We start from the raw sequence: 27,903 nt of genomic DNA on the forward strand, positions 1-27,903 counted from the left end.
CTTAAGGGTAATATATATAGGAGAATAATGTGAATTTTCAAACACGAATAAATATATATGAATTTGTACAAAAATAGTCATATAATATACCAAAATGTTTGTTTGGATTTGAAGCTTCTTACAATCACCAATAATTTACTGCTGTAGATGCTAACATTGTTTTCTATAGAGCTACTCCGTGGGAAGATGTAGTAGGGAATTATTCAAAGTCGCAAAAATCACCAAACCTGAAAAATAGCCTAGGTGATGTGCTCATAGGTGTCTCTAACACAGGGTAGGAGCATTTGTTTGACTGGTTTTGACTTTATGTAGGTATAAACATTTATTTCGTTTTGACCTTGACATGCAAATGGCGGTTGTTAATAATATTAAACAAATATGACATAAAGGGAGGCAATCAATAAAAATGATTTATGATTAAACTGGTGAGTTTGGGGCCTTTTCTAGAAATATGCATATTTTCCACCAAACTCAGTGGTCGAACATGTTTGGATCTAAAAGCAGTCTGTTTGCTAGATTTCTTTATAGTGTCTTATCAGAGTATTTTGATTTTTGACGTTTGAAATACCTATATGCCATATTTGAATGATATAATTCACAGGCGCAATTTTACATTTCAAGGTCGAAATAAAAACAGTATTTATTATAAAGTCAAATCTGGTCAAACCAATGCTCCTATTTTATGCCTCAGACTCTTGTGAGCAAAACACATGGCTAACTTATACAATATAATTGATACAAATGAGCAAAGTATGTCCCCTGAGACATGCATTTTTCTTTACCAACAGATTTACACATTAAATGTCCCATGGTGTGCCATGCTACATACTAAAAATTTGTGAAATTGCACCATAGTAGGAATGTTTAGGCTTGTATCACTGTTTTGACTTGATTTGCTGTTAAGATACTCGACTTACTGATCTGCCGCTTTACCGACTTAAATAAAGGGAATCCCCACCTCCCCCGCCTAGTGCAAAGGAAAAAGGCGATGTATCACCGTGTACACTCCCCCGTTTTTAAATGTCTTCATCCCAAAGTCATATCAACACATGAAATAAACCAAGGTTCCTATGAGTCTCTCACTCTCCTATTGCTTCACTTCGGGTGGTCAAAAGTACCAAATGTATCAGAAAGCGGGTGTAGTGTGCCTTCACCGGGAATCGAACCTGCGACCCTCGGCTTACTGCTCCGCTACTCTACCGACTCAGCTGAATGGAATTTCCCCCTAGCCCGACGCTAAAAAGCGACCGTATCGCTATGAGCACTGTACAATTCACCCTTCCACGTCGTTCCTAGCAACGCGGTTGCTATATAAATCTAGCCAATCAGAACGAGAGCTCGATTGTCCGCCATTACCTCCGTCAACTTGTCAGACCTCAGTTGAACACCGCAAGAATACATATGTAAACAGAAAATGCTCGTGGGGAACTGGCAACAGTTAAGGCCGGTACCCTGAAAGATTGGAGGGCGGTCTTGTATATTCTACAATTCATGGAGCCTAAAACGTAAGTAAAAGCGACATAAAAATGTGCTGGGGGTGTGTGCAGACACAGGGGCTCGGTTTCGGATTTTTGAGTAACATATGACATCAGTAAACAACCACAACACTATAAATTAAGTATTCGTATACATGTACATTCTAAAACCTTATAAAAATCGGGGTTATCGATGTTTTTTTATACATCGATAACCCCGATTTTTTTAAAAGGTTTTAGAATGTATATGAATACTTAATTTATAGTGTTGTGGTAGTTTACTGATGTCATATGTTACTCAAAAATCCGAAACCGAGCCCCTGTTGGTGAAGGCGTACAAAATCATTTCAAAACGAAAGTAGAAGCAAGAAGGTAATGTCACCGTTGTATACTGTACAGTAAGACTAGTGTAACGAGGTACATGTATGTGTAGTACACGTATTTACTGCGAAAAGTTTGGAATCTAGTCTTCATGTATTAACTCATCAACAGTGTACTTCTCGTTGCAATTTTTGCCTAACGTTATATTGCAGTCTGATACCTAGCTCGAGTTTCCTCTGGCCCTGACACCATGTCTGGTGTAGTGTTAGGGCCAGAAGAAAACTCGGGAAATCTGATACCATCTGAAACACACTCATCATGTATGCTTGCTTTTGTTACAGTTAATTTATACTACAGGGGCATGGCTAGCCTTATATTAAAAACATAGCCTGATACACCTAGATATAAAGACTTTATACATAAGTATTTCTGGCTATTTTTTTAAATATAAGACTAGACATGTCCATGTGGTTATATCAAGTTCATTAGCTATTTCACAGATTTTTTCATAGAAATATACAAGTTCAATACTTGTTTATAAATTAAATGGCACATTATATGAGATAAGATAAGTTATAAATATATCGATGCATACATTTGTTGTAAAAAGCACTCTGTAAACAATTCAGTTAATTTCAATAGTTTGCCAAAATATTTGTTTTCATTGATTTCTCAGTCCATCTTGATATATCAAAATTGAAAGTAGGATTTTTTTGTAGTGATGTTCCATAAATTAAGTTTTTTTCAATAGATATGTATAATTATAATATTGTTTAGATCATGCCTTATACATGTCAATGGTGCCCAATACCAGTTTTAATCAAAAGATGATAATCTCTCAAATCTTACTGTAGTTCTAATTCTACTATAGAACACAGTATATGCCCATATATACATACATGTATGGGTGGTAGAGACAATAAGTTTACATTGTAGTTACCAGCTATGTTACCAACAATATTAATGTTTCAAAATTATATCTGATTCACACTTTACCTTATTTCCCCCTCACAGATACTGTAGCACTGACAAATATGACTATTTTCTTGTTTGATTTTACAATCAGAAACAAATCTATTAATCGGGATGGAGACAAAGTTGAGACATTTGATAACAGTCCTGTTGATTTAGCATCACCTTCACATAAACAATATTGTTCCAGGTATGTATGCATACAGTGATGTACCAATATTGCAAAAGAAAAATGTGATGAAATCAAGATTTCAATCAAGAAATTCTTCTGAGATATACATTATCCCTCATAATCCATTCATAGTCTTGTGTAAAATTACCTGTCATAATTAGCTATATATTGCAATAGTTAGTACTAAATGTATGCCACATGAAATGTGTATATTGAGCTTTAGTAGTACATAATGCAGTTATAATTACTAGAATGATTCCATTTGGCACTAATATTTGGGATATCTAATGAAAATGTGACAATTCTTAATGGAACACTTTCCTGTTGATTATCATAGTGACATTGAGTGAAAATGAAAATATTCTATAACTGAATATCTAATAAACAACATTTGAATATGTAAACCAGCCAAACACAATGGTGTGACAGCTTGACTAATTGTATGCATTTTATTTCCCTCTCTCTATAATTACCATTAGTAACTACAATGTAATACAAGTGAAATTTTGAAACTGTCCAATTTAATCCCTGAGTGTTATTAATCTATGACATTGTCCACCATCAGTAAACATGTCTTATCCACCCCCACCCCCTGAGTATTCTAACATCCATGACCTTGCCTGATATGAATCCTGAGCTTTCTGATTTACCAATTAAAATACATATAAAATGTATGCACATATGTATTCTACTTTCTTGTCTATAGTTGTTATGCCCAGCAAGCATGTCAAAAGACTTCATGTATAGGGTGGGAATAGCACATTAATAGAATATATACATCCTATTTGTTGAGATATAGTAAAGCATACTCCGGACATGTAGATAAATGAAAGCTTTAGCTTAAGAGTATTGTCATTAAATGAAAAATATGAAAAAAGCAGCTGAAATAAAGAGGCTAGAATAACTACATATATATGAGCTGCTGAATTTGCACCATGAACAGCAAAACACTACATATTAATACTCAAGTGTTATTTTGATGGTGAAATTAAGCAGGAATAAAATTGATTGACATCCTGAATTGTAGCTGTTGTCTGGATTTTTTATCCATCCTGGATCCACCTCTGGCAATAACCAGACATAACATTGTTAGACCTGTACTGTGCTTTATAGTTTTAATTACTATACAGGTTTGGTTATTACATAGTTTAAATTACTCATTTAAGCTTACTGATTATTCTGCTTTGTATCACGGCTAATATGGGGGGAAATAATCAAAGACAATTAACAGTCCAGTGTCTTGGTTATAGCTCTGTCTACATTGGAAATACAGTACAGTAACTTAACAATCGTTCTTCTAATCAACCACAGGGACATGCATAGTTGTATATTAAAACATAGCCAGAAATACCTATATAGATTGACATATATATAGCTATTTCTGGCTATTTTTTTTTAAAATAAAAGACTAGACATGCCCCTGTGAATCAACAGTAATATTAGCAAATCCAATGGCAACATTTATTTCCTTTCATAACAATCCAGAGCCATTTCTGGAACTAGCATCGATCATTATAAAAATAAAACAAGTTGTTTATCCATTTGTCTCAAAGGTACTGCTATCAATATTTTACCTGAGTATTGATTATAAATATCAAAAAACTAAATCATTGAAACCTGTACCTACCCCCTCTAAAGTGGTATGTTGTTACATAGGGTAGGGATGAGTTTGCAACACTGAAAGTTAAAATCTAAAATGTACTTTTAGAATTCAAGTATAGGAGTACCTTTGCAAATGTCATATGGTTATCAATAGAAAAGTATAACTTCGTACCCGCGTCCTGTTTTGGGGTTATTTATTGTTTTAAAGTTTCTACTTATTCTCTTGGTTTATTAGGAAGATTTGGTAGGCCTTCGTGAATACAAGAGTGCGCCATTTTCAAAAGAAACAAATGTAAAACCATAGCTAATCTCGCAAACACTTTGATGTTTGTACAAACTATTTTAAAAGCAAATAGTATTTACTGGAAGCCTTGTCATGAACCTTAAGCCGTTATAGTTTGACTGAGACGACATTCTAAATTCATGGCCTTTTCTCATTCACGCTCCTTAATCCTCCTTATTTATTTGCTATTGGTTGGTCAGTACTCCAGTATTGATCAATCTTGATCCAAGGATGTCCCAAATTATTGTCTCAACAAATACGGAAAAAAATCCAGTCATATTCGATAATCTGTTTTATTATCGTCAAGTTTCTGTCGTTTACAGGTGAACATTTCGTCCGGGTCACATTCTGAAAGCATGCTCTTCCGGTTACGTCATCAAATTCATTTCCCGCAAATATATTGGGGAATCAAATTTCCCCTTTAAAATGAAATGAAATGAAAGAAATAAACATTATCTAAATAACAGAAAAGTAATCAGTATTGAGTAGTAATTTAAATTTCCTTTGTAAATAATTATTACGATTCGCTTAACTAAAGCATAACCAATCAAAATTATAATGATTTAAAATTTACTTTTCGTTTCTTTGATAGTCTCAATTTTCGATCACAACATCATTTAGAAGCTTTGCAATACTTACTGTTTCAAACGCACAAATGCTTTGATCTGAACAAAGATGGCGACCTGAAGCTGCCAGGCGGTTTGGATTTGAATTAAATTGCGAATATTTTGGCAAGTAAACATCGTACAATGTACCCGTCTGGTCAGATCATCTAGTTTTTTTCAATATGTATTCAGAACAGTTGTTTTTAGTCGCTACGGTCATTAACATAAAAATTCGGATTATTATATAAATACTTATTTAATTATATGCCCAAGGCTATTGAAACAACACTTTCAGTGAATCCTATTGTAACACCGTCATGCTTGACCGCAGACATCATACTTACTTGGCTTGCAAACAGGGTTTGCTGGTGAGGTACCGCATTGGGTATTTAACAAAACTGAAACACATTATGTAACATTCCATTGAAAATGTAAACTGAACCAGCAATGGACCCCAGTATCAATATTTATTATATTGTATTGATTATAAATGCAAAACAAAAATTTAAATAATTGAAAGATGTACCTACCCCCTCTGAAGTGGTCTGTTGTTACATAGGGTATGTGAGTTTGCAACACTGAAAGTTAAAATCTAAAATGTACTTTTAGAATTCAAGTATAGGAGTACCTTTGTAAATGTCATATTGTTATCAATATAAAAGTATACCTTCGTACCGGCGACCAGTTTTTGGGTTATTGTTTTTAAAGTTTCTACTTATTCTCGCTGTAAACGAACCAACAATTTGGTTTATTAGGAAGAGTTGGTAGGCCTTTGTGAATACAAGAGTATGCCATTTTCAAAAGAAACGCAGGTAAAACCATAGCTAATCTCGCAAACACCTTGGTGTTTGTACAATCTATTTCAAAAGCAAATAGTATTTACTGGAAGCCTTGTCTTGAACCTTAAGCCGTTATAGTTTGACTGAGAAGACATTCTAAAATTATGGGCTTTCTCATTCACACTCATTTAACCCTCCTTGTTTATTTGCTATTTGTTGGTCGGTTTGCTATACACTGTGTATAAGACTCCAGTATTTATCAATCTTGATCCAAGGATGTCCCAAATTAAAACAAATCGAAACCTAATGTGGTTATGTTAACGCCCCCTTTAACCAAATTGTTTCGATATTTAGGGATCTGGTCCCATAATCACGACTTGCGTGACATATGTCGACTACTGACGTCGGGAATTAACGACACAACGTATCGAGAAGTTGGGGAAGACCACGGGAAAAGGTCAAAGTCGACCGTATCGAGAAGTTGAGGAAGACCACGGGAAAAGGTCAAAGTCGACCGTATCGAGAAGTTGGGGAAGACCACGGGAAAAGGTCAAGGTCGACCGTATCGAGAAGTTGGGGAAGACCACGGGAAAAGGTCAAGGTCGACCGTATCGAGACGTTGGGGAAGACCACGGGAAAAGGTCAAAGTCGACCGTATCGAGAAGTTGGGGAAGACCACGGGAAAAGGTCAAAGTCGAATCGAGAAGTTGAGGAAGACCACGGGAAAAGGTCAAAGTCGACCGTATCGAGAAGTTAGGGAAGACCACGGGAAAAGGTCAAAGTCGAATCGAGAAGTTGAGGAAGACCACGGGAAAAGGTCAAAGTCGAATCGAGAAGTTGAGGAAGACCACGGGAAAAGGTCAAAGTCGACATCATAATCTCATGATGTCAGATTACTTCGGTGCTTGTTGTTCCGTTGTCATCACTCAGGACTCTCATTTTAGATTTTTACCTAACCAAGATTTTACTTAGATTTATACGGAGAATGTCGCAGAAGACGTTTTATTTTCCGTAACGCCTGGTCTCATTGTCCTTGTACTCAATGATTTCAATACACATCTAGATTGTTTGTTCGTTATTTGCTGTCGTTGACTGCCTTTTAATTAAATTATGGGTTTGTTATTTTGACGATATTCTTTGATGCTTCTTATTGTAAGAGTGATAGATTTTCTGGTTAGCGACTTCTTTACAACATATTGTTGCATACCGATGGCAACAAACTGGTGTTCTGTGACTGTCTGTATGGACACACGATTTGAGAAGACTTGTTTGTGTTACATATAATTGTCAGTATTGACAGACGACTTGAAAAAGTCTTGTTTGTGTTACATGTGGCTGTCTGTATGGACAGACGACTTGAAAAGTCTTGTTTGTGTTACATGTCGCTATCAGTATGGACAGACGACTTGAAAAGTCTTGTTTGTGCTACATGTGGCTGTCTGTATGGACAGACGACTTGAAAAAGTCTTGTTTGTGTTACATGTGGCTGTCTGTATGGACAGACGACTTGAAAGTCTTGTTTGTGCTACATGTGGCTGTCTGTATCTAAAGACTTGAAACGTATTGCTTGTGTAACATCAGCAATTATTTCCAAATATCATCAGGAACAGTTTTAGTTGAAGTTTCTTGCAATGTATAACACTGCCAAGGGAAGCTGATACAAAATAGCTCGAACATGAAGGACATCAAATGGATTCTGTCGAGTCGTCATTAGATCGTCGGACTCTGTAACAGGATGGTTTGTTGCAGGGTCTATGCCATGATAACGATAAGGTCGTCTCTGGAGGGACATTGAACAGAAATGACATTTGCTTGACTGCATCGTGGAATTTGTTTTTCCTTAACGTCCTATTAACAACAATGGTCAGCTAAGGACGTGCAAGGTTTTTGAGGTGGAGGAAAGCCGGAGTACCCGAAAAAACACTGGTCCACGGTCAGTACCTGGCAACTACTCCACGTAGGTTTCGAACTCGAAACCCAGAGGTGGAGGGCTTGTAATTAAGTGTTGGGACACCTTAACCACTCGATCATCCTTGAGAGGACAAGTTCCCTTTTCTACCAATTGTCATGCAATCTTTTTAACAGTATTGCCCAGCAGCGCCTAAACGTCCTTTCTACGATACGGTGTTTGCAGTGCGAAACTGACCAGTGTGGTAGAAACGGTTAAAGAGACAACACCTCTCTTCACGGTTCACTGACGATGATCATCCATACGTTATCATAAGTGTCCATTTGTTTCATCAACATCTCAAACAGGAAAACCGCAATAGTAAAGACAGTGCAAGAGTTTTACAACTTTGGAGTTCAAAGCGTTTATTAGAATATTCGTTTATGTATGCATGTACAACTACAAACAAATTAATTATGTTTACATACATGTATCATTACATATCTAAGTAACATCAGACCATAGCAGAGTTCTATCCTAGAGACTCAACTTTGAAGCCTGGGACAGTACCATAGTTTTCTCTAAGGACCTCTACTTATAAATCTAGGGCCCTAACACAGCTATTGTATGACCAAAACGTTTTGACTTAGGCCCAAAGCCTAGAAACTGTGTACCCTAGCATAGTAACGTTGTACCCTAACATAGTAACAGTCTACCCTGACATAGTAACATTGTATCCTTACATAGTAACTTTGTACCCCAACATAGTAACGTTGTACCCTAACATAGCAACCTTGCACCCTAACATAGTAACCTTGTACTCTAGCATATTAACCTTGTACCCTTACATAGTAACGTTGTACCCTAACATAGTAACCTTGTACCCTAACATATTAACCTTGTACACTAACATAGTAACCTTGTACCCTAACATAGTAACTTTGTACCCTTACATAGTAACCTTATACCCTAACATTGTAGCCTGGTAACCTAACATTGTAACCTTGTACCCTAACATAGTAACTTTGTACCCTAACATAGTAACTTTGTACCCTAACATATTAACCTTGTACACTAACATAGTAACCTTGTACCCTAACATAGTAACCTTGCACCCTAACATAGTAACGTTGTACCCTAACATAGTAACCTTGTACCCTAACATTGTACTCTAACATAGTAACCGTGTATCCTAACATAGTAACCTTGTACCCTAACATAGTAACTTTGTACCCTAACATAGTAACCTTGTACCCTAACATAGTTACCTTGTACCCTAACATAGTAACCTTGTACCCTAACATAGTAACATTGTACCCTAACATAGTAACATTGTACCCTAACATTGTACTCTAACATAGTAACCGTGTATCGTGCCCAGCATTAGTTTGGTGCAATAATTGACATTTCCTTTACAATTTAATAAAAATTAATTTAGATTTATTAAAACATATTGAGGAACATTCATATATTACATTAAACAAAGTTTAATTTAGTGTAATAATTGTTATCTGGACCAGCATAGGTTGTAACTGACTAGGACAACGACAACAATACATTCAGGTCATTATGATCGAGTACATGAATATTTGTTGCTTATGAAAACCTCTCTTAACAATTTAAGTTCGCAAAATTGGTACAACGAATAATGGATTTACGACGGACATCAAAACGGTATCAAATGAAGGCTTTTTTTACCTTTTAAATTTTTATTTAGATTTTCAACATAAAGTATTCATATGATACAGAAAGAAACAAAGACAACTTTTACACATACTTACATACCCAAACTATATATATATATAACTTGAATACAAAGTAGGTTGCTAAGCTATAGCTAATAGGTCAAAAAAAAATCATAGAAGGCAACATAACCAGTATAGAATAAATGTGATAGAAGTGATGAAAAAAATGCATGAAACAATATATATTTTTTGTCTATTGATCAAAAAGATTATGAAAAATAGCCTCTGAGTAAATAAAGTGTACCTACTATTTAAGGTTGATGTATATTTTCCCATAGTGTAATAGTCACAAGTATTCGCTGTACTTTTTCAATCATGAGTTGTTCCCCTTCAACACGCTGTTTATATATGTATATTGTTTAACAATGAGCATAACAAGGTTATATATGTCATAGTGTTTACCTTGTTTTCCAAACAGTATTTGCTTTTTTGACAGATTTGAATGTATAGATAGGTTTTTTCAATGATCAAATTTTCAAGTAATATCCACAGCCTCTCAATGTGTCAACGATCATAAAACATGTAAAAGTGTTTAAACTTCTTTACAAAAGGTACAAGTAGAATCATCATATATATTTATCTTAGTAAGGTAGTAATTTGTTGCCGATATTCTATATCTAAGCCTGTACTGGAGCCATATCGACGATACACCATTTGTTACTTTAAACACTTTTATCTGATTTTGTTTTAGTTCAATTTCACTAGTTTCTAATATATTGGACCATTTTCAATGTACTTTGTATTAAACTTGAGTCTAGAAATAAAAATGTCGTACACATCTCTACAACCTTTCTTGTTTTTAAACTCGGGCCATATATTTGTAAGAGCTTGTCTCAGCCCGTAATAGAGTTGAGGTGTGGAAAAATGATATCTTCTGCAAAAATCCTCATAAGTATACAAGCACTTATTTAATTTTTTTCATTTTACAAATCAAGTCTGGCATATTTCTTACTCCAAACCAAGTTTGATAAAAAAAATCTAGGAGAAAATATATAATCTGGATTGAAAGTCATAGAAAAGCTAGATGTAACCTTTGCTGAGTACTAACGTACAACTAACAGTGATATATAAAATTAGTAAATTGCCGTCCAATATTTCAACTAAATTCTGATTATAAAATCATAACAAAAGTTCTTTCAGCTGAAACCAAACCATTTCTTCCAAAATTTATTCACAGTGATTACAAAGGATTTACGAAGGGACCCTAGGGACATTGAAAATACAATACTGTACCATTATTATCTAATGTTATTGCATGTACAGGGCAAGCGACTAAGGGTGGGTCAGTTATATTCCTAGACCAGCAAAAGGCATTCGACATAGGTTATCGGAGATGGTAAGAAAAGTGTTTAGATTAATTTGGCTGTGGCACAAACATGATTGGGTGGATTTAAATGATATAGGAATATTCTAAAAGTTGCATTTTAACAAATGGTCATCTTTCAAAATACTTCAGTTTAGGTCAGTAAAAGAGGAGGGAGGCGGAATAGCATGGATCTTATACATCATACATTGTATATACAAAGGCCTTAGCATGAAATGATGAGGACATTAAATGCATTGACTAATCCAGAGTCAACAACACACAAATTCATATCAAAATCCAAAAATATCACAAACTTAAAGAAATTCAGGTTTTCTTATAAAACAATGTTTCACACCTTCTGATTGGTTAATCCACGTGATAACAAATACGTGGCATAGTGACCAGTGGTGCAGCAAACACAAATTTCGCATTATTAATCATATTTCTCAAACTCCATACTTCACTTAAGATTTGGATTTTACATCTAAATACAACCAAACATCCTCCACCTGATAGTACAGAAGCACCCTGTATACATATACATTATAAACATGTGTTAATATTGAAAAAAAAACATCAATTAGATTTCGCATGATCACTTATTATCAAAACTAATAAAAATATGTTATTTTCACTCTTTGATGACGAGGAATTTCGAGAAATGAAAATAAAAACACACATAAGTCTTTTTAGTGATCTGAAACCTTTTTTTACTAGAAAGTTTCCTTTAAGTGGCGCTGGAAATGAACATTTGTTTTGTTTCGTGAAAGAGGAGTTATACCCAAAAAAATCCTATATGGCTATTATGAACAAATGCTGTCAAAACTGAGGTGCTGTTTATGCCACAGACAAAGGCTTGTGTTCAACAATGGGAATGGCTATATTGTAGCGCGGCAAATTAAAAAAAAACAACATATTTTTTAACTCTGAGTCACAAATTCTGTTCAGCTCTACAGGCCAAACACGACATACTGCTTTTCTAAATAATATTATACGCGGCAGACGAATAAACAGTGTAAAAAGGTATATGAGTATTTTACTTCAATACTTCTTAAGGTTTCTTTTTTAAAAGCATTATTCTAAAAAGTCCAAAGTGTGGCAAGTTGACAAGTGTCGTTTATCCATATTATATTATGTTACAAAACTTTAATTTAACTTTCTATATTTGGACCCAAATGTGATAACCATTTTGATAAGCCAAAATAGAGAAAGTGAAATATTGATTGATTGATCGGTTGTTATTATATGTACAACATTAATAACTGTTCTTGTAGCAATTGCATATACTGATGCTTTGTAACAAATGTGTGTAACATTTTCATTGACAAAATTGCCATGCTTTTCTATCAATGTGACATAAGCCTTGTAACATTGAACTGAAAGCTTATCACCGTCTGGTTCAGCTTCAAAACATTGGTGTTTGGCATGGCCAAGTGTCTTCTGATCACATGATCCACCTAAGTGGTATTAAATTTAGCCATTGTGAAAAAGTGTCTAAGATATGCTTAGGGTATACAGGTGTTGGGAAAACCACACTGTAGTACTGTAGTAGCTTGACTTTTCCACCCCTACACACTGTATATAGCGCATCCTCCCTGTCTACACCGACAGCATATACCTCGTAGATATCTGTGTGTAAGACCCTGAGGAACTCGCCATGCCCACTGAGGAGTAGGACACGGTTGTTATTATAGTCCCCTATGATAATGTTACCTGCATTGTCAACACCACATCCCGGGGCTCAAATGGTTTATCTCCCGACTGTGATGTTGGTTGATAAGTATCAGGGACTTCACCATCATATACAAACAGTTCCTTGAAATGTGTGTCCATGACAACAAGCATGTGTTGATTTCCGTCACAACAAACACTTTCATCGTTCAAGACAATCATTGCAAGGTTGTGGGTTAGCCGACACTCTGACACTCTGTATGGTAAACTAACTAATGGCTCGCCAGCCGCTGTAGCCGAGGTTGTAGGTAACAATTCACCTTTCGTGGTGAATTTTGAGATTTGTCCGGCCATCCCCACAATAACATGGTTACTGGCTGTAATACAGATACACTCTGGTTTCTCATAGGTACTGAATCTGTGTTCCAGCCGTCCTGACACGAGCTCTGAGATATTGTGTTCCCAGTCGCAGGCCCACAGCGTGTTGGTTATGGGTGACAGACTGATGTCCCAGATCCTAGTATCGTGTTTGACCTCCTGTATTGTATTCCCTTCCCTGTCAAAGAGAGTTAGTGAATCACGGTAGTTGTCACATGTCCACAATTGGTCATCCATATTTGGGCATGCAGATGAAATTTGACATCGAGACGTCCACTCCCGAAACTGTTTCGTCTTTGTCAAAAGGGTGTATATAGGACCAAATTCTTCCTTTCTTTTCTTTGATCGTTGTTGAACAGGCGGCGTCTGAAACTTCTGCGAAGGCTGCTGTGATGTAGTAGACAGTCGTTCTCCAGATGACCCAACTAACCGATCATTCCCATGTGGCACTCGACCCTGACTCTGAGCCGAGATGGTGACTTCTCCTAAGGCCTTTTTCAGGCATTCTCCGGGAGTTCTGTTCGGTGTGAATGTAGCCATACCAAGGGTAGGTTGTAGGGGAATATTGACAGGGTAATGGATATCATATCCAACGTTAAAGTGAGAACCACGCTGAAGTGCTTTCTTACATTCCTGTACTTTTTGTTCAAGATCTGTCCTGTACGTTTCCAGGTCCCGTTTGTAGGTTTGTAGTAACTTGGCATTGTCCTCCTCCATTTGTTTATAGAGAGACAAAGTCTGGGTCGACAGCAGGTCAAGTTCCTCTTTTAATTTGTTATTCTGGGTCTTTACCTTTTGTGACAACTTGTCAAATATACTAACGTTTTCCTTTAAATGGTCATCGGTTGAGGCAATATATTGGTTTATTTGTACTAGGTCAACATTCTCTGTTTTGTCTATAAAGTCTTGTATATCTTGTTTCTTCTGAGAAGCCAGTTCATCAAGCAAACACAATGTATGGTGTTTATGTGATATTTCTGAGCATTTAATGCAAATAAGTTCCTTGCATTATGTACAGTAAAGTTCTATTTGTTTCCCTTTATGGTAGAAACAAAAGGTTCGATCTGTCATGCGGGCAGGAATTGAAACTTTTTTGTCTGTCAGAGCCTCGGTTTCATTTCCATCTGAAATCAGTTAAAAGATGAAAATATGTCTTATTGGCATTCGATACTGAAAACAATGAGTTTGGTAAAGAAGTAAACTGGAATTATCAGGAACGTTTTAAACGCTTATAACTTCATTTCGATCTCAATGAAAACTTTCATAGTGTACAGTTAATTATTAAAGTCTTATTAACAGTACACCATTGTTAGAATTCAGAAAATGATAAGTATATCGGACGGCTGTGGACCAAAGGAGTAATATAAACGGTAATTATCCATATAACACTGGATCCTTGTAAAGATTTGTCCGCCGGATACGAATTATTTAAAAAGTTGATATGGGGCAAAAAAGTAATTCTTATAGTGTGAATAATGTAAAATGTCAAATTGTCGAGGCAATCCGCCCCTGCACCAAGACACAAAAACACATGATACAAACAGTACTAGAAAATACAATAGCATACAGTAATAGTAGTAGTTTTGGTAGAGCAGTTGAAATAACAACCATGAACCCTTTAGCTGGCTCGGGCCGAAGGTGGTGGCTAGCTTGACATGTACAAAGTTATGTACCATGATGGAACGCTATGTGACCAACGGCCAAGGCATTTGAAAATATCCAGCGCATGGAAAAGCCGAAGTGTTGAGAGATGTTTCGTCCCAAAATGATTACATATGGATGCAGCGTATAGCAACTGGTGGACGACATTACATAAATACTTGATGGATTATCGTTCATGAAATGGTAATGGATATAAACATATATTGGGTGTAAAGTCTAGAGAACTCTCAAAATATCATGTAAAGAATCAAATTGGCCAATGTCCCTTCGAACAGAGTTATACATTTTTTAGGACTGTACTCTCTGGATAGATATATACGTGTAAGACAATCAAGTCTAGCTTTAGTGATGATAGCAATTAAAATTGTTGAGCAATTTCGAGTCCGACTTTGAGAGATTGAAGCCCTGCTGGCACAAGAGTAAAAAAAGGAACAGAAACAAAACTTGGCGGTGGCTAGCGTGAAATGTGCAAAGACAAAAGGGTTTATGAATACATTTTAATTTATAAGCCATTTTTAACAGATTCGACCAGAAGAAAAGACACAAAGCCTTCATTACAGTGATGAACGCTCAACTTCAGGTCGCAAGTGAGGCAGTGTCAAGACAGACATTTGGAATGTCGACATAATAACGAAACCGCGATTAGAAACCCCAAACCAACAGAGAATACCGACATAATAACGAAACCGTAATTCTAACTCAAAATAATACAGGGAATACCGACAAAATAACGAAACAGTTATTCGAACTAAAAAAACAAACAGAATACCGACATAATAACGAAACCATAATTCTAACTCAAAAATAACAGAGAATATATAACGTTCTTTTGTGCCAATGGTATATTTCATTCATTCCAGGTTTGTCATTTACCTGTAAACGACAAAAATAAAAATAAAATAAAAAGAATAAAACGACACACCAGAAAATGGTTTATCTGATGTCAGTTGGTTCGGTTACCACAAAAAATAGTCAAACGACAGAACGTTATATGTAAAAAAAAATAATATGATTGTTGTATGTGCCGCATGAAAAGCAACAGGTGCTGCAAACAGAGCAACAGGTGCCTCAACGGCAAATACAAGACTTTGTCTTCAAGCATTCATATATTTGAACATCTGTCTAGCTAATGTTGAGGTTTGTAATTTATCAACAGGATTGTTGAACAGTGCAAGGTAATGGCAGTTCATTGTCTGAAAAGGATCTTTGCTAAAATTACAGATTCTTTTTGATTGCTATATTACTGATAGCTTTCTATGATGACTTCCTCCTGTGAATAGCTCATTGATAAACTCATTATTACGAGGATCTTTTGAAGCTGAAGACAAGATATCATCTTTCACGATCTGGTTTCTCACGATAATGTCTAGAAATGAGTCCTGGTCTATATATATATATGGATTCCTTGTATGAACTCTACTTCTGGTGAAACAGTTGTCTTGATAACATCACACAGAGGCTGACATCTTTTATAAAGCCATATGATTCACTGTGGTGGAAGTGAATTATATCTGTGCAGTGTTGATGGAGCATCTTGACTAAAAACGTTTTCCCACAGTCGGCCCGGAAATGTTTGTCGTAAATGAATGCTTGAAGACAAAGTCTTGTATATTCCATCGAGACACCTGTTGCTCTTTATGCGGCACCTGCGGAAACACTAGCGACTTATTTTGGTACTTGTTCTCATGGTGTGGACTGTTTGATTTAATACATACATTTCATCTGTGTTTTATTTTGATCGATGCTTATCCTTCCATCTGTGCCGCAAAAAGTGATTTACCAAGAGCATTTTTTGTGGTAACTGAACCAACTGATAAACCATTTTCTTTTGTGTCGTTTTATTTTTTCAATTTATTTTTTATCTGTCTTGTTTACGGGTAAATGATAAATCTGGAATGAATGAAACATTGGCACAAAAAAAATTGGCCTATAATAGTTGTGATGTAAATGAATCAGCTGTACAATTTTAGGGGAACGTTACAGCTAAACGTAAAGTGAGGTAGGCTCACTTCCTACCTTACAGGGGAATTCGATCCTTTGATCTGACCCTCTTGGATGCTCTTGAGGAGAGCGTATTATATAGGGATATATGAACGTTTGTCTGTCTTGTTGTTTTCGGCTGATTGAATTACCGTTGATCATGATAAGAAGGGACCTTTCTAAACATTACCTGACGCTATTCATAAGTATTTAAATACAATAAGTTTTTGCCCACTTGATAATTCCTTTTAAACTGTTGTACAGAGGATATAGATACCTATAATCACTGTCAAACTGCCTTGTCACCAAACTCTGAACGCCACCATAAACTGTCTGCCAGCATATCTGACCCGCCACCATAAACTGCTTCCGCCATATCTGGACCTGCCACCATATCTGGACCTGACCTGTCATGACCGTGATCATGACCCCTTGACCTATGACCCTTGACCTAACTCAATAAACTGTCACCATACATACACCCTTGCTGCTGATAACGAAATCGTAATAATAACTCAAAAAAGCTAAAACATAAATCCATCCATGTGATTTCATTGTGCCGGATAAAATATTGATAATATTCATATAACTCATATTTGTCTCTAAATACATTTGTGGTAATGCATAGACAAAAATGCAGATCATATGATGAAGAGATGAACTTTTGTTCACCATTTGAAATAAAATAATATTTACCGGATTGTAGAGACAGGACCGTCATGTTACTCAAACCAGTTCCGTTACAGTTGGTAGCTGTACACAGGTACTGTCCGTGATCGCCGATGGTTGTTTTACGGATAATTAATGTTGGAGAAAGAATTGAGCCTCCAAAGTACTGTTTGTTGTCAAATTCTATTGGAATGTCTTCATCGTCTTCTTTTTTAAACCACTGAATTGATGTAACTTCTGGTGAGCTGATGACGTAGGTTTGGATGATTGCCGTTTTCCCGACGGGAACAGTGAACTGGCTATGACTGATGTTTACATATGGAGAACCTAATAAAGGACATATCCATTAAATATACATTTAAAGTAAGGTGAAACATATCATCATACACTGCCATTCACACAATTTTGATTTGTTGAAACATTGTAAGTGTATCAGAAACTTTAAATGTTCAATTTCTAGGGGGCATATTATCATAATAATCAACAAATACATTACACTCTAAGAACTATCTCTTCAAAAAAAAATGTTTTTCTGTGAAAATACATGTAGATGTCAATTTATCAAAAATTCTAAAAATAACATTATATAGGTAAAATGTTGCATTTTAAGGATGTGCAGACCATCAATAACCGGATCAACTATTTGAAGAATAAAAAGGCAAAACCAAAGGAAGTTAACAGACAAAAATATAATACATGTACATACTATTTGAATGACATCTTTTGAATTTCAAAACATTTTCATTGTGTATACAGATAGAAAATTACGGATGGTACTGTTTATATAAACACGATGTAAATGTAACCTGGACCAGTTCATGAATCTGATGATAATAATATGGCTACTGGTATTAAACAACAATTTTCCCTCATTAAAACTGTGTCTTCGCAATAGATAATAAGAATACGTGTACCATGCACTGTATTGAAGGAATGATATTTGAAACAAAAAATGTACATGCACAGCTGTAAAATTGCAATTAACCGATGGGAAACTTACTAGCTTTAACTGCATGCTGTGTTGTTATCTGTAAATTATCTTGTTCTAACACTGTGTGTGATTCGTCCATTAATTGTATTGGATTCGATTGTAAGGATACACATGTCATGTTTGGTAATGAGAAACACATTTGAAACGTTAAAAGTGCTGTAAACGGTGATTTACCAGTAGGAAAATATGCCAGAAAATGTATTGGATACTTAGTGTTCACAAGCTGTACAGGTGTACTTACCATCCTCTGGTGTAGTTTCTGGTGTTATCTCGAAACTGTCCTTGACTATTTGTAACACTGTCTGTGATTCGTCAGTTAGCTGTATGGTGCCACCTTCCAATAGATAATGTTTAAACTCTTCAGCGAGATGTAGAGAAGATGGCTCTGATGCACTCCTAGCAGCAGTGATATCTAAACATACTTGGATGCATTCTGAAAAAAAATGTTGCCACGTAAACAAATAGGTGATGAAAACACCAAAATATGAAATCAACTTATGCTGGGTTCTTTTCTTTTCGTGTTTAATTCCGTTCATATGCATGTTCTAATTAAGCGTACATTAATACATACTTTTTTTCAATTTAGCTTTCCGCAAATGTCGTGACTGACGTGTTACTCTTGTAAATGTGTCAGAAATATCCTTTTGTGACGCTTGTCTTGTAATGTCAATGTCATTGTTCACATTGAAAAACATCCGGCTACCTTGGTCGGTTTGGCAAACAGTGGCTTCAAACAAACAATTTAATACATTACCAAATATATAAAATTTCAAATAAAGCAATACAACTTGCTTTCAATGAAAGAATTCAAATGTTGAGCATATAACGACCAGATTAACAGATTGACTATCCCAGAATGTAGGTACTATATTTTTGTCTGTGTGTATACATTTTATTATATCTGAAATGATCACTGTTAACACATAGCGTACCTCTTTTACCGCCAGCAGGCTGTGAATGATCTTCTGTTTCACTGAAATGAAAAATACATTGTACTCATCAAATATATATTAAACTTGATGTCCCATAACGGAAATTGCAAACAAAGATGGAAGGAAGAACTGAATATTTACTCCTGTTTTAAAACATTTAAAAAAAAAAAAATAGTTTAAGCTATAATTCTTTTCTGAAATAAAAACAAAATTTGATTTCTTCATTCAAACATGAATCATAAATAAACTCGAATTTAATATATGATTTATACTCGTCAATTCGAATTTATCCCCGTCAATTCTTACATCAATAAATTCTAATTTAAAATAGCATCCCCCGTCAATTCTTACATCAATAAACTCGAATTTAATACATCATTCACTCCCCCCCCCCCCCCCGACCCCCCACCACCACCCCTGTCAATCTCTACATAACATGCATACATTGTTTGATTTAGATCTTTCAGCAAGAAGGAAACTAAACAAACAAAATTAGCCGAATAAAATGTAAAACCAGAAAAAGACAAAGTAGAAAAATGAGTTAAATTATACCTGGTTTAGGTTGTTTCAAAATTGCTTGCAATACATAAGTTCAGACTAGGTGAAATGCAATGAACATTATCATGACATGAAATTTCGTCATTTATTCATTTATTTTTAAATCAAATCAGTCGCCATAATTATAAAATTGCTGTTTGTCAACTGCATGGGCCTCTTACTGCGTTAAGGACGTACACCGGATGAGCTTCAAAGAGACAGGAATACGATTTGTTATAAATTACCCCTAGCTGTGAATGATACTAATACATATTGTCATATAGTGACTGTAATGTCAAGATATAGAGCAATGTCACTGGGGACATTTCTTTCAATTAATTAAGTAAAATGTCAGCAAAATTTGAACAAAATCAACAAAATCTAAATTTCAGCCAATCAGAATCACTTAGTGCTAATCAACGAAATAATGCTCGTATTGTCAAAATGAACCTAAAATCAAATATCAAAACTTTCAGTCAATTAGAAACGACTTCAAACTAGTTGCCATTTTACTTAACCAGCTACAAGAAATCAAATAAATGTTGTAAAATCTTATCCACAGATCAAATCTGAATGTATTCTGACCAATCTGTATCTGTACATATCATGGCAATTATTTCATCAGCACGAAAACGGCTAGGTGCCCTGGACTTGAGGCTTTTAGGTTACGTCGACTCACATCCTGCATTTGTGTCTTTTTCGTCATTCGCCTCATACTACTCATAACAAGAAAACGCAGGCGCTCCTAAATTTGAGGTATATGATATATCAAGTGAAAAGGGGGAGGGAGGGGTACAATGTGCACACCTGTAATTATATTTACTCATTATGGCGTGTACATTCTGTCTGTCTGTCTATGGTTGGGAAGTAAATAAGGACTGTGTGAGAATATATTAGAGCGGCATTATTGCCATATCACAAATAAATACATCTACAAAAATGTACATGTACCAGCAGAGCAGAAATTCTGATGAGAATTTCAAAAAAATGAGGGAGCGTAGAGTACCTTTTGGAGCGTTTCCTTCCCCGAGACAATTCATTGGAATCTGATCCACTAGCGGGGGCCTGTTCACTGTTTTCGTTTTCTTTATTTGATTCTGAAATAATAATTGTCCAATACCATTATATATATATTGATCCAAATTTAGAATTCAAATATATCTTCGGTGGTTAAAATTTTATCAGATGTTTTAATTTGATGTTGATTAAAACAATCGCATCAAATGGATCGCAATCCGGCTTACAAATGGCAAAAATAGTTTTCTATATATCCGCAATTAATATCTAAAAAGGCTGAAATTATATAAAGACGTTTTTCTCTATCACTTTGTTACATTTTTTGCCATGGTTTTTGTTCATGTTATCGTAACCATAACTTTATAAAGTTAAGGAAATGAGTAGTGTTGTAATGTAGTGTTATGATAATACAACGCTAATCAAAAATACCTGTTTCTGTATGAATACTCTGCTGGGTCCCTTCAAATTCTGGTTCCGACGGTTGGCTGTAAGTACAATTAAAATATAAAGAACGATATCAAATATGTCGTCTTTTATTGTATGATATTACGTGTTTCGCTACAAAATGTATACTATCTAATTCTTGATACTGTATACTCCATTCTTTAATTACGATGTTTTTAGATCATCTTTATTTATTTGACAATATAACTGAAAAAAAAATGTTACCTGTCAATGGGATCATCGCTTTGCCTCGTCATGTTGACCGGAACAACAAAAAGAAATAAATGGAATAATTATTAATAAAATTTATCTGTGTAATATCAGAAATTAACAATTTAACAAACACTGAATGAGAAAGAATTCATGTTTTCAGGTAGACACGAATGGAAAGAGAAAATAGTCTAAAGATAATTCTCAGTTTGTGATGATAATATATTAACAATGCATTTGTCGCAAAATCGGCATATACATGTACATAATCTATTAAGACCGAATTCAGTACTTACAATAACTTGTCCATAAATAAAAGATTATACGTATAATGTGCGCGTGTGTGTATTTGATACTTACGCACTTTCAGATAGACGATGTCACCATCCACTTCTTTTCGACGGGTTTTTGCCGTGCATTGGTATTTGCCTTCATCCATTGGTTGGTTCGGGTCTCTTATCACAAGTGTAGGCGTTTTCTCACTATAATAGTACTTCCGATTGTCTATAGGGACTTTTTTCCATGATTGCGTACATTTGTCCTTTCTCCATTCGATGTATTCTGGTACAGGATGTACTGTACAGTCTAAGAAAGAAGCTTCGGATCCTTCCTTCGTAGTATATACGGGCCTATCCATGGAAATAACTATTTCTTCTGCAGCAAAAGAGTCATGCATATTGTTGATACAACTTTATCATTTGTTTACTAACTATTGAAACATTTTTGAAATTTTCAAACCTTCTAGAATATTTTCTATGTTTTAGCTATTGGTCATGCAGGACTAACTGAATTGTATCACCACTAAATGCCAAATTAATGCAATAAAGAAAAGAACATGGTAAGATCAACACATTATTTATAAATACACCAATTAAGTGATATACACACACAACCATGTAAACCTCATCAAACCAAATAACGTAAAATGCTACCTACCTTTATCTTCCTTTAGTTTGAGTATTGTGTTCCGTTCTTTTGTATATCTGTTGACGATTAAACACAGTGACGGTTTTATTCGCTTCAGTTTTGGTATTAATTTTTCATAATTTCCATAAGAAATAAATATTTTGTCCATCAGGCAAATAAACAGCTGTTGTACTGTTTCTATTTTTTCCTTATCAGCCGGAGTAAGTGGATCGTCCTCGAGAAGATGTTTGAGTTCATCCAGCTCCGGACCTGTCATATTGTCACTCAACTCCAAAACCATGTTGTTATGAATACTAATAACCTCGGTAGGCATGTTTGTAGCCATGCTGGAGGTGGCTTATACTCTGAAAACAAACAAAATATTTCGTCTTTTATTGTTCTTACCTGGTATATTGTATATTACCTTATCTATAAAACATTCGCCATTCTGTCTACAGAAAATAGTTGGCTTAATACCGCTATTTGTGTACCTACATTTGTAAGTTATTTTATATAGCTGCGAGTACAAAGTCATAGGGCAATATAATGAATTTCGAAAATCACAAATTTAAATCAAAAGAAACACCTTGACACTGTGCTGATCTTGACATATATTTACAATGTTTATCTTAGGTTGAAAACTGTGCATTAATATCAGTTCAGGAAGTTTGAAAAAAAAAAATATATCGAATGAACTATATTGATCAAAGTGCCAGATCCGTTATATTTTTGTATTATCCACACCGTTATATTTTTGTATTATCCACACCGTTATATTTTTGTATTATCCACACCGTTATATTTTTGTATTATCCACACCGTTATATTTTTGTATTATCCACACCGTTATATTTTTGTATTATCCACACCGTTATATTTTTGTATTATCCACACCGTTATATTTTTGTATTGCTATCGGAATATCCATAGAGTTAAATCCCGACAACATCAAAGGAGATGAAGACAGAACCAATCACAAATATTCCACATCATTTAAGTATAAAAAAATCTGTGTTCCCAGTCAGTTTAGAAATATGAATAAAAAAACGCGTATTCGACGGATGAAGGCCATTATTATTATCCCATGAAGTGGCTTTCCAAAGCCGCAATGAAAACGCATCTCGACTAGAGTATATATAAGTTAGGTCATCTTGTCAACTAACTCATTGAAAAACTTAGTTCAGATCAAGTAGGTAATTTATTTTTCTATATTCTATTTATCTTAAACAGATATTCAATCACCTAAAAACATGACTCAAACAATGAAATAACAAACAAATACTTCGTGGAATAAGAACGTGTGTTTCTGTGACGATGCGGCGCATGATTAACTAGCATTAGTCTGTCCATCATATCGGCTAACATATCAATAACTCGAGTCACTGTCAATAACAGAAAGTTATGCTGATTATATGTAAATCAGCACGTGCCATATCTGGATTGTTCTGAAGGACGGTTTACGTGGCAAGAATAATATTGAGTTTACTAATTATACAGCATTAAACCATTTTGAAAGTTTGAAAAAATATCTTGGACACTATAGGCGATTCATGGAATATGTCCAGAAGCCAATGCAATATTGTTATGACCTCATGAAGGTTGAAAAAAGTATTTATGATGAGAACGCAGTATCTGTTGTAGGACTCTACTTCAGTAAATCTTATAAGTTTACATTGTCATATCCATCTGTCACGATTAGTAATTACAATTTGATGCAGTTGTATTGTAAATTTTGCAAACAAGCATTCTGAGAGTATTGTTAAAGCAATATATGACCCCTACTGCCCCCGCTTAAAATATAAGTGACCCCTGACCTTGACCCAAAAAATCTTGAAACATTGAAGTTACATCATACCTTCAATCACCAACATATCTCGAAGCATGACTGAAAGAAGTGTGGAAACCTGAGTTGACGGACGAACGGACGGACGGACTGGGAGGAAACTTATACTCCTTTCGGTTTTACCGGTAGGGGACTAATAAACACTCAGATTAAATCAAACTATCTGAAACACGTTTGATATCAGGTTGAATTTAACGAACGTTTTGATTCTGAGGTCTAAAAAGGCTCCGAATAATAATAACATTGTGGCGGATCTTTCATAAGTAGTAAACAAAGTTTTTTTTTCTACAATCATGTAAATAGGAACTTGCCTTCAATGCATGTTGATATTTCTTGACATTCTACCGACATAGACCGCGTGTGAACGCTAGCTACCGCGAGTGCTTTCAGGGAAGTGTCTTTAGCCGTGTCATCTGAACACACAGTTTAGCCAAGTCTCCTTTTCATTTGTATACAAAAATTAAAAATGATTAAATATGGGAATGGGGCTAACCAGAATTGCCAGGATAAAACATATTATATAAAGGAAATGTGTATCCTGGAGACTGGTTTACTGCATCAATCAGTTTTAACGGGGATTTTAATAATGATTATCTAATTCCTAAGTTCTCAACAATGGATATAGTGAAAGGTTTGAAGTTGTGTGCAAGTGTGATATTGTTATTTGCATGCATATCACGTTTGTGTTCATACTCAGATCGATCCATAGTCTATAACCCAAAACGGAACTTACCAAATTTATATAGTGATCGACACTACAGAGTAAATGTAAATATCTTACCTTATAGGAGGTGTTTTATATCTACTACCAAAGCCTGCTGGAAAATGCTGTCATCTCTTCAAGAATACAATTCACTTCACATGTTGATTCATCATGAAATCTCCAGTCATCATTTACACGGTGTGGAATCCTTTAGAAAATTCAACTACGTGTTCCTCATGTTGAAAGGCAAAGGCATCGTTTGGTAATGTCATGCATCTGCAATAACGAAGTATGTTATTGTAGCATAACACCAAATTATCGTAGCATGTCTCAAAATTATCATAACATGTCTCCACATTATCATAACATGTCTCCAAATTATCATAACATGTCTCATAATTATTCTTACATGTGTCGCAATTATTCTAACATGTCTCTTAATTAGTATAACATGTCTCGAAATTATCAGAACAGGTCTCCGAATTAGTATAAGATGTGTCCAAATTAACTTAACATGTCTCAAAATTATAATAACATATCTCCAAACTATCATAACAGGTCTCCAAATTAGTATACCATGTCTCCAAATTATCATTTTATATCTCCAACTTATTATAACATGTCTCCACATCATCATAACATGTCTCCACATTATCATAACATGTCTCCAAATTATTATAACATGTCTCCAAATCATTATAACATGTCTCCAAATATCATAACATGTCTCCAAATTATCATAACATGTCTCCAAATTATAAATATGTCCCCAAATTATTATAACATGTCGCAAAATTATCATAACATGTCTTTATATTATCTGTTAGCCGGGATATAGACGTATATATGGAGAAAAATATTCAACGGCAAAGCCCCAAACCGCTCTTTTTAACTATTTTTCTCGATGGAAGGGGATTCAAAAATATTAAATTTGTTTGCTAAACTATTTAAAAGCTAAACTTATACCCGTGCATGTGGGGTTGATGAACTGCACACGAAGCTTCATCCTCAAATTATAGCTAGGCCTATAGGCCTACTATTGGTGATTAATTTTCATGTAAATTTGGAATTACCGCGGTATCAAATTCTAATGATTATAATTTAGTATTTCAAATGAAAACCACAAAATATGTAGAACATAATATTTGAGTAGTTTTCCCGTTAATAACCATCGATTTTTACACAAAAATATCCTTCAAATGTCGACGTTCAATGACGAAATGTTGTGAGAGATGTAGGCTAATGTTCTATTTAGAAAAGTTTAACCGTTTGACCTCTGACCCAAGATGGCGGCCACCACTTTCACTTCTAATTTTTAATACTGTTAACAGTTACATATAACTTGCATCATTTTAAAGGGGATAAATCAACCCTTTTACTGCTGGTGTCCGAACAAAAATCCATTCAGTAATAACGGAGATATGTTCTAATATATACAAAATATTATGAAAAATCTCTTCACGCCTGAGTGCATTCCGGGTTTTGTCCTCACCCCGGCGTTATATGCAAAACGTCTATAAAATGCCCGTACGCATGTATGCCAGTATACTTGTACACATGAACAGATGACGTCGTTCGAATGTGTATGTGTGAAAACTTTCGGTTTCAAAAGCTCACAATGTGTTAGTTTGTGTGACTGTTTTTATACTTACCAGGAAGTCCGCGTTCATCCGAGTCGACTGTGGCCTACTCATACTCCCTTTATACACATGGAAGGTTTATATCTCAAGCCTTATAAGCCAACATTGAAATGGTGTCAAAGCAAAATATATGTCACTAGAACAAAATATTGCACTATAGATTTATGTTTAAAATCTTCACATATCTGCAACAGCTAAGCCAAGCCAATATAACAGAAAAACAAGAGGCCTAATGGGCCTGTATCGCTCACCTGGCTCTACAGCAACTTTGAAGTTGATTGAGGTCATTTCTACAGATACTATGCTGATTATCATAGTAAGCTAGGTTTATTCATATCAATAAATTTTCTAGTCCTTCATTCCAGCATTTTATTGGCCTAATATCTGGTCTAGGAGGCTCTTGGCTATCGCAAAATTATTGTTTACAGATTTAAGCTGGGACCTTAAATGTAGGTCAAGGGTCATTAATTTGAACAAACTTTGTAGCCCTTCACCCAAGCATGCTACAGGCCCAATATCAAGTCCCTGGGCCTTTTGGTTATTAAGAAGAAGTCATTTGAAGAATATAGCCTATTTGACCAATATGACCTTGAATGAAGGTCAACGTCATTTATTTGAACAAACTTTGTAGCCCTTCACCCAAGCATGCTACAGGTCCAATATCAAGTCCCTGGGCCTCTTGGTTATTGAGAAGAAGTCGTTTGAAGATTATAGCCTATTTGACCCATGTGACCTTTAATGAAGGTCAAGGTCATTTATTTGAACAAACTTTGTAGCCCTTCACCCAAGCATGCTACAGACCCAATACCAAGTCCCTGGGTCTCTTGGTTATTGAGAAGAAGTTGTTTGAAGAATATAGCCTATTGGACCCATGTGACCTTGAATGAAGATCAAAGTCATTTATTTGAATAAAGTTTGTAGCCCTTTACGCTAGCATGCTACAGGCCCAATATCAAGTCCCTTGGCCTCTTGGTTATTGAGAAGAAGTTGTTTGAAGAGTATAGCCTATTTGACCCATGTGACCTTGAATGAAGGTTAACGTCATTTATTTGAACAAAACTTTGTAGCCCTTCACCCCAGCATGCTACAGGTCCAATATCAAGTCCCTGGGCCTCTTGGTTATTGAGAAGTCGTTTGAAGATTATAGCCTATTTGACCCATGTGACCTTTAA

The 27,903-nt window shown here is 35.3% G+C and overlaps 2 protein-coding genes across 2 annotated transcripts; both read right to left on the reverse strand.

Annotated features, from left to right (window-relative positions):
* Window positions 1-8,496: 8,496 nt before the first annotated feature.
* Window positions 8,497-14,112, reverse strand: LOC117332524. Its single transcript, XM_033891466.1, has 2 exons — window positions 9,366-14,112; window positions 8,497-9,247 (listed from the first exon to the last, which is right to left on the reverse strand). Exon 1 carries the CDS (start codon window positions 13,912-13,914, stop codon window positions 12,847-12,849), a length of 1,068 nt encoding a protein of 355 aa, XP_033747357.1. The 5' UTR covers window positions 13,915-14,112; the 3' UTR covers window positions 8,497-9,247; window positions 9,366-12,846.
* Window positions 9,521-26,866, reverse strand: LOC117332525. Its single transcript, XM_033891467.1, has 11 exons — window positions 26,744-26,866; window positions 25,170-25,367; window positions 22,576-22,910; window positions 21,655-22,293; window positions 21,415-21,470; window positions 20,975-21,065; window positions 19,432-19,472; window positions 19,071-19,226; window positions 18,741-18,932; window positions 17,536-17,835; window positions 9,521-14,321 (listed from the first exon to the last, which is right to left on the reverse strand). Exons 4-11 carry the CDS (start codon window positions 21,684-21,686, stop codon window positions 14,206-14,208), a joined length of 984 nt encoding a protein of 327 aa, XP_033747358.1. The 5' UTR covers window positions 21,687-22,293; window positions 22,576-22,910; window positions 25,170-25,367; window positions 26,744-26,866; the 3' UTR covers window positions 9,521-14,205.
* Between the last annotated feature and the right edge of the window lie 1,037 nt (window positions 26,867-27,903).

This window comes from Pecten maximus, chromosome 8, assembly GCF_902652985.1.
Source record: "Pecten maximus chromosome 8, xPecMax1.1, whole genome shotgun sequence".
Classification (NCBI taxonomy): Eukaryota; Metazoa; Mollusca; class Bivalvia; order Pectinida; family Pectinidae; genus Pecten; species Pecten maximus.